The 14858-nt window shown below is 45.3% G+C and overlaps 1 protein-coding gene across 1 annotated transcript in view; it reads left to right on the top strand.

The window, feature by feature from the left end:
• Nucleotides 1-14858, top strand: part of LOC144480304 (NFU1 iron-sulfur cluster scaffold homolog, mitochondrial-like) — a 34737-nt gene that overhangs the window by 17242 nt on the left and 2637 nt on the right. The window contains exons 2-6 of the mRNA XM_078199657.1: nt 3853-3988; nt 6581-6647; nt 6748-6856; nt 10015-10087; nt 13607-13781. Of these exons, the coding sequence (XP_078055783.1) occupies nt 3861-3988; nt 6581-6647; nt 6748-6856; nt 10015-10087; nt 13607-13781 (552 nt within the window). The 5' untranslated portion in view covers nt 3853-3860. The remainder of the gene's footprint in view (nt 1-3852; nt 3989-6580; nt 6648-6747; nt 6857-10014; nt 10088-13606; nt 13782-14858) is intronic.

Raw genomic sequence — 14858 nt, 5'->3', positions numbered from 1 at the left:
GAACAGTACAGCACAGGGACAGGCCCTTCGGCCCTCCGAGCCTGCGCCGATCACTTTGTCCTATCTAGACCAACCCCATATCCCTCCATTCCCCGTCTGTTCATGTGCCTATCCAGATAAGTCTTAAATGTCGCTAATGTATCTGCCTCAACCACCTCACTTGGCAGCGCATTCCAGGCCCCCTCCACCCTCTGTGTAAAAACCTCCCCCCCGCACATCTCCTCTGAACCTTTCACAACGGTGCAAAGCCCACAAAACCTGAAACAATCCAGTGAAACAGTTCCTACCAGGCAGTACGGCATCGCAACTAAACGTTTTTGCTCTGCTTCTGCGCAGCATCAAGTTGGGAATGTCTTGAGCCATTAAATGCATTTTTACCGGGTGGTTTGAACATCTAGAACAAAAAGCAACAATGCTACCGACAAACCATAATTTTGTTTCTTGTGCCTTGCCTCTATGGAGGGAATCTTTGTCAGGATCAGTTTTGTCTGTTCCCTTTGTCAGGAGATGGTTGGCTCGCATGGTGCAATAGCACTTTGCAAAGCACCAATGAGCCACAGGATATGAAACACTGAGTTGCAAAGATAGTTTCCTTTTTCTCTTTTATCCGTTGCCAATGTAAAGGGACTTGGGATCTTGAAACATTGCAGCAGACCGAATGCAGCCATGTTTCTAATTTGCTTTAACCTCCATCCTCAGGACAGCAAGAGTGCAAGTTTTCCTTTCCCACAAAAGTTGTCAAATGGGCCAGACTGAGCTTGCCAGCAAGGTCTTGCAACGTACCGTACGGTGGAACCTCCCATTATCCAACGGAATGGACAGTTACAATTGGATAATGTCAACTTGCCAAAACCGCCTGTATGTCCCGCATCAATTAAATTTGTACAAGCTTCAAGATGCCCGCCCATTCCTGACCAGGGCTACCCATATTAATGTCTAGAAGGCTCTGGCAGAGTGTAGCAATGATGCCACAGGGAGGACTTAATCAGGTGTGAGGGTGGTTGGTGGGAACCCTATTATATTTCCTCCTCCATCTTGATTAAGACTGTTGCCCCTGGACATCTTACCCCGGTGTCTATTGAGGCCACTGCAAAAACCGAGGTAGAATGATGGTGTGTCTGGACACCATCCCAAATCTCAGCGATTCAAAATGTCCTGGTAAAAATGTAAAATTACAGTTTTTTTCCTCAATGCTCAGTATAGCCTCTGTTTCAGGCCAGGTTAAAAGGTTTGGCCTCTTCCTCTGCATATTAAAATACATTTTTATCTTGTTGATAAGGTTGGGCATACAACTGATAGAAAGTAATGCATTGAGGTCCCACTATATTGTGTGCAAGTGCTCACGCTTATTCTCTATTACTGTATACTTACTGTAAACTTCTGGATACGTGAACTAATATGATATAGAGTGCAATTTTTAGCCCAGCTGTGGTACGAAGGGTGGCACGGTGGTTAGCACTGCTGCCTCACAGCACCAGGGACTCAGGCTCAATCCCGTCCTTGGGCGACTGTCTGTGTGGAGTTTGCATGTTCTCCCCATGTCTCCTCCAAGGGCTCCAATTTCCTCCCACACTCCAAAGATGTGCGGCTTAGGTGGATTGGCCAGCAAAAAACAAGGATTGTAAGAAAAGGGAGAACCAGCCGTGGATAACGAAGGAAATAAGGGAGAGTATTAAAATAAAAACAGCTGCGTACAGAGTGGCCAAAAATAGTGGAGAAACAAGTGATTGGGAAAAATTTAAGAAACAACAAAGAGAGACTAAGAAAGCGATAAAGAAAGGAAGGATAGACTATGAAGCTAGGCTAGCAATTAATATAAAAAATGATAGTAAAAGTTTTTATAAATATATAAAAAGGAATAGAGTGGCTAGAGTGAATGTTGGACCCTTGGAGGACGAGAGGGGGGAGTTAATAGTGGGAAATGAGGATATGGCTGAGTCTTTAAATAAGTTTTTTGTGTCGGTCTTCACGGTGGAGGACACAAATAGTTTGCCAAATATTAACGATAGAGGGTTGGCAGCAGGAGAAATACTTAATACAATTAATGTTACCAGAGAGGCAGTGCTGGGTAGACTAATGGGACTGAAGGTGGACAAGTCCCCGGGTCCGGATGGAATGCATCCCAGGGTATTGAAAGAAATGTCAGAGGTAATAGTGGATGCGTTAGTGATTATTTATCAAAACTCGTTGCATTCTGGGGTAGTGCCGGTTGATTGGAAAACGGCTAATGTTACGCCGCTGTTTAAAAAAGGAAGGAGACAAAAGGCGGGTAACTATAGGCCGGTCAGCTTAACGTCTGTAGTAGGGAAAATGCTGGAATCCATTATTAAAGAGGAGATAGCAGGGCATCTGGATAGAAATGGTTCGATCAATCAGACGCAGCATGGATTCATGAGGGGAAAGTCGTGCTTGACGAACATGTTGGATTTTTATGAAGATGTGACTAGGGCGGTTGATGGAGGAGAACCGGTGGATGCGGTGTTTCTAGATTTCCAAAAGGCGTTTGATAAGGTGCCCCATAAAAGGCTGCTGAAGAAGATTAGGGCACACGGAGTTGGGGGTAGTGTGTTAAAGTGGATTGGGGACTGGCTATCCGACAGGAAGCAAAGAGTCGGAATAAATGGGTGTTTTTCTGGTTGGAGGAAGGTAACTAGTGGCGTGCCGCAGGGATCGGTACTCGGGCCGCAACTGTTTACCATTTATATAGATGATCTGGAGGAGGGGACGGAGTGTAGGGTAACGAAGTTTGCAGACGACACAAAGATAAGTGGAAAAGTGAATCGTGTGGAGGACGGAGAAGATCTGCAGAGAGATTTGGACAGGCTGAGTGAGTGGGCGAGGATATGGCAAATGGAGTATAACGTTGATAAATGCGAGGTTATACACTTTGGAGGAAATAATAACAAATGGGATTACTATCTCAATGGAAACAAATTAAAACATGCTACCGTGCAAAGGGACCTGGGGGTCCTTGTGCATGAGACGCAAAAGCCCAGTCTGCAGGTACAACAGGTGATCAAGAAGGCAAATGGGATGTTGGCCTATATTGCGAGGGGGATAGAATATAAAAGCAGGGATGTCTTGATGCACCTGTACAGGGCATTGGTGAGGCCGCAGCTGGAATACTGTGTGCAGTATTGGTCCCCTTATATGAGGAAGGATATATTGGCATTGGAGGGAGTGCAGAGAAGGTTCACCAGGTTGATACCGGAGATGAGGGGTTTGGATTATGGGGAGAGGCTGAGGAGATTGGGTTTGTACTCGTTGGAGTTTAGAAGGATGAGGGGGGATCTTATGGAGACTTATAAGATAATGCGGGGGCTGGATAGGGTGGAGGCGGAGAGATTCTTTCCACTTAGTAAGGAAGTTAAAACTAGAGGACACAGCCTCAAAATAAAGGGGGGTCGGTTTAAGACAGAGTTGAGGAGGAACTTCTTCTCCCAGAGGGTGGTGAATCTCTGGAATTCTCTGCCCACTGAGGTGGTGGAGGCTACCTCGCTGAATATGTTTAAAGCGCGGATGGATGGATTCCTGATCGGTAAGGGAATTAAGGGTTATGGGGATCAGGCGGGTAAGTGGTACTGATCCACGTCAGATCAGCCATGATCTTATTGAATGGCGGGGCAGGCTCGAGGGGCTAGATGGTCTACTCCTGCTCCTATTTCTTATGTTCTTATGTTAAATTGCCCCTTAGTGTCAGGGGGATTAGCAGGGTAAATATGTGGGGCTAGGGGGATAGAGCCTGGGTGGGATTTTTGTCAGTGCAAACTCGATGGGCCGAATGCCTTCCCGCACTGTATGAGTTCTATGATTCTATTCTATGATTCTGTATTCTGAATTTTTTTTTTATAGTACGATTCATGGTGATACACACCCAGGACACGCCAAACCCTAACAGCTTGAAGTTTATCGCTGGTCGTCAAATTATAGCATCAGGAACCATGGATTTTCCAAATGTCAATGCAGCTCATTGCTCACCTCTAGCCAAGTAAGTACAACAAGTTTAAACTAGGTCAGAGCTGCACGTTGTGGGGTATGGTTATACCAAGAAAGAGAGGCATTGTTCTGGTCCCTTTTACCACCTCATGATGCCCCAAAAGCGGTCAGTTAAGTACATTTCAAGAGTAGCTATCACTGCAGTGTAGGAAGCGCAGCAGCCAATTTGCAAGATCCCACAAACAAGCGATGATATAAATGACCGCTTAATATTAATTGAGGATTAAAGGTTGGCCAAGAAACCGGGAAGACTTCCCTTTTGTCCATGGAATTATCCATGGAATCTTTAATCTCTTCCTGCGAAGGGCAGACATGGTTTAAGCTCTCATCCAAAAGGTGACACATTCAACAGTGCAGCTCAGTACAACACTGAAGTGCCAAAAGTTTAATGTTCAAGTTTATTTATTAGTGTCACAAGTAGGCTTACATTAACACTGCAATGAAGTTACTGTGAAAATCCCCTCGTCGCCACATTCCGGCGCCTGTTCGGGTACACTGAGGGAGAATTTAGTATGGCCAACGCACCTAACCAGCACGTCTTTTGGACGGTGGGAGGAAACCGAAGCCCCAGAAGAAACCCACGCAGACACGGGGAGAACGTGTAACCTCCCCACAGACAGTCACCAGGCCAGGAATCGAACCTGGGCCCCTGACGCTGTGAGGCAGCAGTGCTAACCATCTTGCCGCCCACACATCTTTCAGACATCCTGGTTAGGTGCATTGCTCTTGCTAAATTCTCTGGAGTGGCAAGTTCCTGGAGTGGGATGGACAACTTTCTGAACTGCAAAGCAAGGGTTCTGCCACTGATCCATAGCTGGCATGTATTGTGAACTTTAGTCTTATAAGTGGGTTGAGGATCTCTGAATTGGAATGTAGGTGGCTTATTTTGTATACATAGAAAATAGAAGCAGGTGTAGGCAATTCGGCCCTTCGAACCTGCTCCGCCATTCATTTTGATCATGGCTGATTATTGAATTGAATATCCTGATCCCCTTCCTTCCCCCCCATATCCCTTGATCCCTTTAGCCCCAAAAGCTATATCTAATTCCTTCTTGAAATCACACAATGTTTTGACCTCAGCAACTTCCTGTGGTAGTGAATTCCACACATTCACCACCCTCTGGGTGAAGAAATTTCTCCTCGCCTCAGTTCTAAAAGGTTTACCCTTTATCCTTAAACTATGACCCCTAGTTCTGGACTCCCCCCACCATCGGGAACATTCTTTCTGAATCTACCCTGTCTAACCCTGTTAGAATTTTATAAGCTTCTGTGAGATCCCCTCTTGCTCTTCTAAACTCCAGTGAATACAATCCTAACCCGATTTATTCTCTCCTCATATGACAGACCTGCCATCCTAGGAATCAGACTGGTAAACCTTCACTGCACTTCCTCAATAGCAAGGACATCCTTCCTCAGATAAGGACACCAAAACTGCACACAATACTCCAGGTGTGGTCTCACCAATGCCCTATATAATTGCAGCAAAACACCCCTATTCCTATACTCAAATCCTCTTCCTATGAAGGCCATCATACCATTTGCCCCCTTTACTGCCTGCTGTACCTGCGCGCTTACTTTCAGCAACTGATGCACGAAGACTCCAAGGTCTCACTAAGAACCCATCTCTCACAATTTACACCCATTCAAATAGTTATCTGTCTTCCTATTGTATGTGGTAGATGCAGGGGGGTGGCACAGTGGTTAGCACTGCTGCCTCACAGCGCCAGGGACCCGGGTTCAATTCCCAGCTTGGGTCACTGTCTGTGTGGAGTCTGCACATTCTCCCCGTGTCTGCGTGGGTTCCCTCTGGGTGCTCCGGTTTCCTCCCACAGTCCGAAAGACATGCCGGTTAGGTACATTGACCCGAACAGGCGCCGGAGTGTGGCGACTAAGGGAATTTCACAGTAACTTCATTGCAGTGTTAGTAAGCCTTACTTGTGACTAATAAACTTTGCTTTAAGGTACCTAGAGTCTCTCGAAGTCTCTTCCAGAATTTTCAGATACCGCTGGCTAAGGAAACTGTTTGTTTTCTGACAGTGCTCCCTCATCGCCCTTCTACTTAATAAGTTTTTTACTTGGAGGCAGACCTGTGTATAATTAAAAACTGCAGCAGGCAACCTTGTCACTGTAAGGAATAACTTCCAGGCATCTAAAGGGTGTGGTATTGCTCTGTTGTTAATAAAGCCCATGTAAGCTCTGCCTTAGCAAGGTTTTAAACCATTTTGTGGTGCAAATAGTGATGTCTAATCACAGTTTTCATTGGGGAAAGTACTGGACTTGCTGCATATCGATCTGAGGAAAATTTCCTGTCTTGCTGCATATCTGTACAAAGCCCAAACAACCTGCATGCCCTCACTCTAATGTTGTTTAAGTTTCTCAGCAGGAGTTTTGTGCTCCGGCTCAATAATTAATTTTCCCTTCCAAATAAAAATCACACGTGGCCAAAGCTGCAGCTTATAACCTCAGAGTTAAAGTTAAAATATGTGTGTACAGCGAACAGGAGTGCTTTCTGTAGGAAGTGATTTGAAAAGAAAGTTGTTCGAGCTTTTAGAATAATCACTCGTGTGATTATATTCCTTTTCAGGCAGCTATTCCACATAGAAGGGGTTAAGGGTGTGTTCTTTGGACCAGATTTCATCACAATAACCAAGGTAAGCATTGCTACTGACCCTCATTATTATATTTCGCTCGTATTTAAAATATGAACATGGTGCAGAGGATTAATTTAAATGAAGCATTAACCATTCACAGGAAAGTGAAATGGAATGGAGCCTCCTGACGCCTCAAGTTTCTGCCGTTCTTGAGGATTACTTTGCGAGTGGCCTTCCATTAATGACAGATGCGCCGCTGTCTGATTCTGGTAAGGATTTTCCTCTGTGCTTTATGGAAGCTTGGATTAGAACTGAGAGTCTCACAAAACATGCAGAGGTGATTAGTGCAGCGCTGCACTGGTTCAGGTCCAAACCCTCGATTCCAGCCACGTGACCACAGTAATGAGATGAATGGAATAAGCCCAAACTGGAAAGCACGTCAGAGTTTCTCCTGCAATCACTCTCGTACACTTTTGTCAGTCCTTTATGGGTGCTTACAAGTAGATCGCTTTTGCATTTGGTTATCCTCATTGTTCTATTTTTCATTCCTTCCCCTCCAAACTTTTTCCTTACCAATAATCACTTGATTATATCAGAATGTGAGTGCTGGACCTGGGAAGGCTCCAGTTCCTGACAAATGCCAATAATACACCATTCAGGAATGTGCGTTACATAAGTTGGAGCATTTGTTTGTAGACGTTTCCTAACCGGCTGCTGCTATACATCCAGCAGCTTTGTGTACAATTTATCAAATCCGCGCGCAAAATCAGGAATTTATTGAAATAAAAGCAAATAATGCACGATTCACTCAGCAAGTCAGGCAGGCAGCATTCGTGGAGAGAAGTGGCACAGTGGTTCGCACTGCTGCCTCACAAGGCCAGGGACCTGACTAGGGTGTGTCGATTAGGGGATTTTCACGGTTACTTTATTGCAGTGTTAATGTAAGCCTACTTGTGACACTGATAAATAAACTTTAACTTTTAGTTTGGTAAAACTAAACCAATGACTGAAATTATAGCACTGTAACAGGCAATCTCTCCTTTTAATAAATTGGACCAGTGTGCATCAGGAGGGAAGGTCGCGTTATAAGTGGATTTTGATTTCACACCATCTTTGTTCAGTTAAGTATAAAATGCTGTCATGTCCAGAACGAGCTGTTCGTGGGTGTGTCTGTATGCACTTTTTTTTGGAGGGGGAGGAAAGGAAGAGGAGGGAGTTTGCCTCGCTCGAGACCTCCCCCCCCCCGACTGCTCTTCCCGAATTGAGCAGCACGGTGGCACAGTGGTTCGCACTGCTGCCTCACAGCTCCAGGGACCTGGGTTCGAATCCCGGCTTGGGTCACTGTCTGTGTGGAGTTTGCACATTCTCCCCGTGTCTGCGTGGGCTTCCTCCGGGTGCTCCGGTTTCCTCCCACAGTCCAAAGATGTGCAGGTTAGGTTGATTGGCCATGCTAAATTGCCCCTTAGTGTCCTGGGGTGTGTAAGTTAGAGGGATTAGTGGGTTAAATGTGTGGGGTAGTGGGATAAGGCCTAGGTGGGATTGTTGTCAGTGCAGACTCGATGGGCCGAGTGGTCTCCTTCTGCACAGTAGGATTCTATGATTTCCTCTATTCCTGCCGTTCCAGAAATGACTTGGCTGAATTCCATTCTTGGTCACTCAAGATTACATTTTTTTTTTTCTTTCTGAAGCAACTATTTAACTCCCTCTATAAAATTATTATACTTACTTTCATTCGAGTTAATTAAGCCTTGCTTCATGGAATCACAATGGTACAGCACGCAAGGAGGTCATTCAGTACACTGTGGTTTAACAGTTGTTTGAAAGAGCTATCTGGTTCGTTCCACTCCCTGCCCTCTCCCCATAGCTCTGCAAAGCATTCCTTTTCAAGCATGTATCTCATTCCCTTTTAGAAAGTTCTTATTAAATAACTTAAATCGTCTCACACCCATCCTATCACTCAGCGCATTCCACATCACAACAATTCACTGTTTAAAAAAAAAACCTCATCACCTCACCTCTTTTGCCAAATGCATTGAAGTTTTAAAACTGATTTACGATGTATCTCTTTTTTAATTTTTGTTTTGGGATCTCTTTTGATGGGAATCACATTTTAAAATGTGCTGTGGTGCTGCAACAAATTCTGCTTTGTAGTTTTGTGCCCAAGGAGAGAGATCTTGGTGTTGGAAATGGGAACCCATCGGGCTGATAGTCAGTTGCAACTCCAACTGCTGTCTCTCAATAGTATGCCTCGGCTCCCAACATTAGGGGAGCATACCTGACATTAGTCAAACCCCAAAGCAGGGTTAGGCTATTGAGTTGGACGATCAGCCATGATGGTGATGAACGGTGGAGCAGGCTCGAAGGGCCAAATGGCCTCCTCCTGCTCCTATCTTCTATGTTTCTTCATGTACCTTTGAGTGGAATTGCTAATTAGTTCTGAATTGGGTTCAGTTTTATGCAGTAGATGCAACTGGACAGAAAACCGAAGCAGTAAAGCAACCATCAGAATCAGGAAAGTCCTGAGAGTTTATTTGTGGATGTCAGTCTAATACAGATTTAAATGTTTTTCCAACTAAAATGTAAGTTATTCTAATGCAATTTTATTATTATTTATTAGCATCACAAGTGTGGCACGGTAGCACAGTGGTTAGCACTGCTGCTTCGCAGCTCCAGGGACCCGGGTTCGATTCCTGGCTTGGGTCACTGTCTGTGTGGAGTTTGCACATTCTCCTCGTGTCTGTGTGGGTTTCCTCCGGGTGCTCCGGTTTCCTCCCACAGTCCAAAGATGTGCGGGTTAGGTTGATTGGCCACGCTAAAATTGCCCCTTAGTGTCCTGAGATGCGTAGGTTAGAGGGATTAGCGAGTAAATGTGTAGGGATATGGGGGTATGGCCTGGATGGGATTGTGGTCGGTGCAGACTCGATGGGCCAAATGGCCTCTTTCTGCACTGTAGGGTTTCTATGATTCTAAGTAGGCTTACATTAACACTACAATTAAGTTACTGTGAAAACCCCCCCTAGTCGCCACACTCCGGCGCCTGTTCGGGTACACTGAGACAGAATTTAGCATGGCCAATTCACCTAACCAGCACGTCTTTCGGACTGTGGGAGGAAACCGGAGCACTCGGAGGGAACCCACGCAGACACGGGGAGAATGTGCAAATTCCACACGGACAGTGACCCAAGCCGGGAATTGAACCCGGGACCCTGGTGCTGTGAGGCAGCGGTGCTAACCACTGTGCCACCGTGACACCCATTTTCACCCCTGATAATCAAGGCCAGCATCTGGTAGATATGTTTGTAAAAGAAAATGATTATCAGTTTTTGCTGGAGGCCTATGTTTAGTTTATTTTAACAGTTTTCAAATATCTGTTGGGGGATGAGAAGTTGTACCACTTGTATAATATTTAATCTTTTTAATCATTTAGTCCCTTCAGAGGAGAGTGAGGAGGATGATGAAGTGGTTGCACTGATTAAGGAACTGCTGGATACAAGGATAAGGTATTTGATCATTTATATGCACTTTATCTGTTTGTTCTTGGGATGTGATTGGGGCAGCACCTATTGTCTATCCCCAGTTGCCCTGAGAGGGCAGTGATGGACCGCCTTCTTAAACAGCTGTGAGTACAGCACAGCCACCATGGGGTACAAAATTCTGGAACATTGATCCATTGACAATAAATGATTGATGATATAGAATCCCTACAGTTCAGAAGGAGGCCATTCGGCCCATCGAGTTTGCACTGACTTTCTCTGACAGAGGACCTTACCCAGGCCCTTTCCCCCACCCTATCCCCGTAACCCCACACATTTACCATTTAACCTGCTCACCTTGGGACACTAAGTGGGAAAATTAATATGGCTAATCCACCTAACCCGCACATCTTTGGACTGTGGGAGGAAACCGGGGCACCCGGAGGAAACCCATGCAGACACGGGGAGAATGTGCAAATTCCACACAGATAGTCACCCACGGCTGGAATCGAATCCGGGTCCCTGACGCTGTGAGGCAGCAGTGCTAACCATTGTGCCATCATGTCCAATTTGTTAATTGTATATTTATTGCGTTTAGTGATGGTCAGGTGGTGGGTATTCACTGGGAATTCGCTTTTGTCCCAACAAGATGAGAGGTTTGGAGGGCTCATTTGTAAGTCTGTTACAAAAGTGTGCAAAGATTGGCTGCAGTTACACACTTCACCCACTGGCATTCTGAAATGTAATACAAGCCATAATGCTGTGTCCCAAGGAGGGGAGCGTCGAGTTGTTCACAGGGCATTCCCGCTCACCCTTCTTGGTGTCGGAAGGTGCAAGCGTTGCAAGTTCTGTCAACGTGACCTTGGTGAGTTACTGTGTTGCATCCAACCGGAATGTGGGAACAGGAGTCGGCGATTCAACCTCTCGAGACTGTCACCACCACTCGGTGAGATCATAGCTGGTCTGTATCTTAAACCTAAGCACGTCTAAGCCTTGGCTTCGTGTCCCGTGGCCAACAAAAATCTACGGAGCTCGGATTTAAAATGGTTAGTTCAGCTAGCATCTCCTGTTTTTTTTTGTGGGAGGGAGTTCCACAATTCGACCACTTACTGCAGGAAGAAATGTTTTGGAACTTGGATCTGGCTTGGATCTGGTTTTTAAAGTTATGTCCCCCACTAGCAAAAACAAACGTTCCTCTCTATCTACCCACAGGAAACATTAGCCCTATTCCCTCTCCACAGATGCCGTCAGACATGTTGGGATTTTGCAACATTTTCTGCAATAATTTATCTTGTATGGAACCTAATCGCTTCTGGATTTTCCCTGTCTACTGTTTCCTTAAAACATTTCATTAAGTACGGTATTCATGAGCTCTGCTTCCAATTCATTTTGGCTCACGATGCAGTGATAATAGAGTTGTTCACTAACTATAGCAATCAATCTCCATCAGTCAGTCTGCAGCAGGCCCAATAATTATGCAGGGGGAATCCCCACTGATGGCGAGCTTTGCAGACATGGGCCAGAATTCTTCGGCAAATCACGCCAGGGGGATCTTCCGGTCCCGTTGACGGTGCACCCCTGTCACGGATTTCCCGGAAGCGTGGGTGCAGATGATGGGAAATCCCCACCTCCCACCCGCAAGAAACACGCTATGGACAAGTCAGAGAATCCCACCCAACAGATCCAAAGACACTTTTTATTTTTCCCCAAGCTCACTACATTTGGCACATTGCCAAACCTCAAGATACCCATGTCAGAGAGTCATACAGTGCAGAAAAGGCCCTTCGGCCCATCGAGTCTGCGCTGTAGTATGTGCCAAATGTCATCGATAGGTCTGATTATTGTGCATGATTGTGAAGCCATTGATTTAGCCTCAGATGCCAGTGAGAAGGACTTTGTGTAGAAGCATTGTGTAGGCTGGGATAGCATTAAGAATTCACTGCCTATTGTGGGATTGGAGTCAGGTGGGGGGAAAAATCAACTTGTCTGGCAGCATTGTGCGAGGTGGCAGTATTTTAAAAGATGTTCCCCATCCAGAAGTACCCAAAAAACTCAGCAAAGAGCAGAAGCGAAGGTACAACAAAGAAGGCAGGAGGTAAGAAACCAGATAGTGACACTGGAGGAAAGAAAAAGTAAATGTTTCATGGCAAACTACATTTCCATCTGGTCCCAATTAAGTTTTTGCATTTTTCATCATCAGATTGTAATATCTCATCAAAGGATAGGCATGCTTAGCCTTCCAGATGAGATCGATTTGATTTTAAAAGTTGTAGGTTGTAATATTCAAAGACTGAGTACCAGGACCTTAGCTTCTGATTATTTTTTATGTTAGTTCGTTAGGTATAGTATTCAAATATTTCATCAGTTGTAATGTGTTATAAATGTGGGGTTTTATGAGATTCATAATGGACAGGATTTTCCGCTCGCACTCGCCCCAAGACCGGAAAATTCTGCCCGAGGGCAACGGACCTCTGCATGGACCGTGTCCCGCCCACAACAATTCCTGTGGCGGGTGGGACGGGAAAATCCCACCCATAATGTTTCAGGACTGTGTCTTTAATTTAGCGTAAAATGGAGGAATGGAGAGGGTGAGGTGTTCTGAATTCTCGTGTCAGCCAGTTTGATTGGCTTGGGTTGTTAAACATTAAGAGGGGACCAGTGATGTTTTACTCAGAAGAAGGTACAAGATATTCACACCTGTAAACACTGACCAGAATGGCTGTGCTGACAGTGAATAGACTATTAGTTTCCAAATCACAAGGCAATTTTAGAAATGTCAGGTAAATGGTTATACCTTAACCTGTCTATTTTAATTCCAAGATAGAATAGAGTTGGGGATCTAGAGGGGGGCTAATTAGTATTTCTACCTGGATACAAGGCCCATGTGATTCACATTGCCATGAAAATAGGTTTTGAGAAGGGAAGAGCATTGCAGGACTGGGTTGCAGATTTTCCAAAATGTCACTGAACCTCACAGACAGGGTTAGCCCAAAGGAATTCCGGAGAGAGCGCAGAGAGATAGAGGCTGCATGTCCTTATTGATCACCAGACAGAACACAGGTGGGAGTTCCTACTCGGATTGAACACACCAGGTTGCGAGAGCTTTAACAAAGTTGCAAGACTTGCCCAGCTTTGGCTAGAGGGAGGGATCTCCAGGGCAATCCATGCCGTGAAAGTCAGTATGGGGATTGGAAGTTATCTGGCTGGAAAAGAAAAAGGAGCTACGAATCACTTTGGACGATTTTGTGGAGAATAACATGTCTATTTAGGGAATGCAGTAAAATATTATCGTGGAAGGAAATTTTCTGTCATTTTAAATGTTAAATGGGAGGTAGTGTAAGTTGCTTGCTGAAATAGTGTTTGCTCAATGTTGTTTTTAGTTTGTGTGTTACAGTAAAAGTCTAAAAACTTGAAAAATGTTATGTGATCCTTTCAGCCTTTTACAGGAAGGCTGAATTTCTTTGCCAAAGTTATTGGTCTCTACGGGGATCAGGACAAGTGATGCTGATAAAAGATTGAGATGCTGTCGTTCTTTCAAATTTACAGGCCCACGGTGCAAGAGGACGGAGGAGATGTTATATTTAAGGGTTTTGAAAATGGCGTTGTGAAGTTGAAGCTGTTGGGTTCTTGCACTGGCTGCCCAAGTTCAATCGTCACTTTAAAAAGCGGAATCCAAAATATGTTACAGTTTTACATTCCTGAAGTCGATGAAGTGGTGCAGGTAAACTCTGAATACAATATGCATAACAAGTTACGGTTAGAAAATTCTTCAGAATTTGAAACTGGTGTTTTTGTCTCCGGATAAGTTTGCTGCGTCAACCCACACCACAAATCTTTGTCTTTCCAAACAATTGCATAAACAAATTCAATGCGATGAAACGCATTCGTATGTGAACCCGCTACAACACCAGGATGCCAAGTGTTCATTTTTAAAATGGAGGAAACGGGTTAGTACTGTAGTGGCACGGTGGTTAGCACTGCTGCTTCACAGCGCCAGGGACCCGGGTTCAATTCCCAGCTTGGCTCACTGTCTGTGTGGAGTCTGCACGTTCTCCCCGTGTCTGCAAGGTTTGCTCCGGGTGCTCCAGTTTCCTCCCACAGTCCGAAAGAATTGGCCATGCTAAATTCTCCCTCAGTGTACCCGAACAGGCGCCGGAGTGTGGCGACTAGGGGATTTTCACAGTAACCTCATTGCAGTGTTAATGTAAGCCTACTTGTGACACTAATAAATAAACTTTAAAAATCCTTTGATCCCCTTCGCCTCAAATGCTATATCCTAACCGCCTCAGAGGCCTGGCCATTCAGGTTAGTTTCCTTACAACTGCGAGCCTCTATCATTTGTATTTTTCACCCTCCCCTTCCCCTTCCTTTTGATCTGGTTGCCAGTACCTTTGAGGCAGAGTCACTAGTCCAGGGTAAGGAGCCTCTGTACAACAGGCGGACAGGAGCAGAAACACAGCAAAGTTTGAAGCTTCCGCTCACCTTCCTGGCTTAGCCACATGACCTCCCGTTTCTCTTTCCCCCACACTTCGGACACATCAGTCACTGAGTTACACTTGCCTGTCTTTGACCTGTGTTAAGCTGGTATGCAAACATCCCAAGCCTGCTCGGCAGTCACTGCCAAAAGTGTTTTCTGAAGTTAAAGAGCACTTTGTGCTAACTGTCCAACCCTTGCTGCATTGATCCACTGAGTCTAGTGTTCTCCTGCCTGAATCGCCTCTCCGTGGCCCAGTCACCATCTCTGTGCAAGACCCACACGCTGGAAACTGCTACTGTACAGAAGGATGTGCCCATTTTT

The sequence above is a fragment of the Mustelus asterias genome, chromosome 28 (genome assembly GCF_964213995.1).
Source record: "Mustelus asterias chromosome 28, sMusAst1.hap1.1, whole genome shotgun sequence".
NCBI lineage: Eukaryota > Metazoa > Chordata > Chondrichthyes > Carcharhiniformes > Triakidae > Mustelus > Mustelus asterias.
This window is presented reverse-complemented; position numbering and strand designations above follow the sequence as displayed.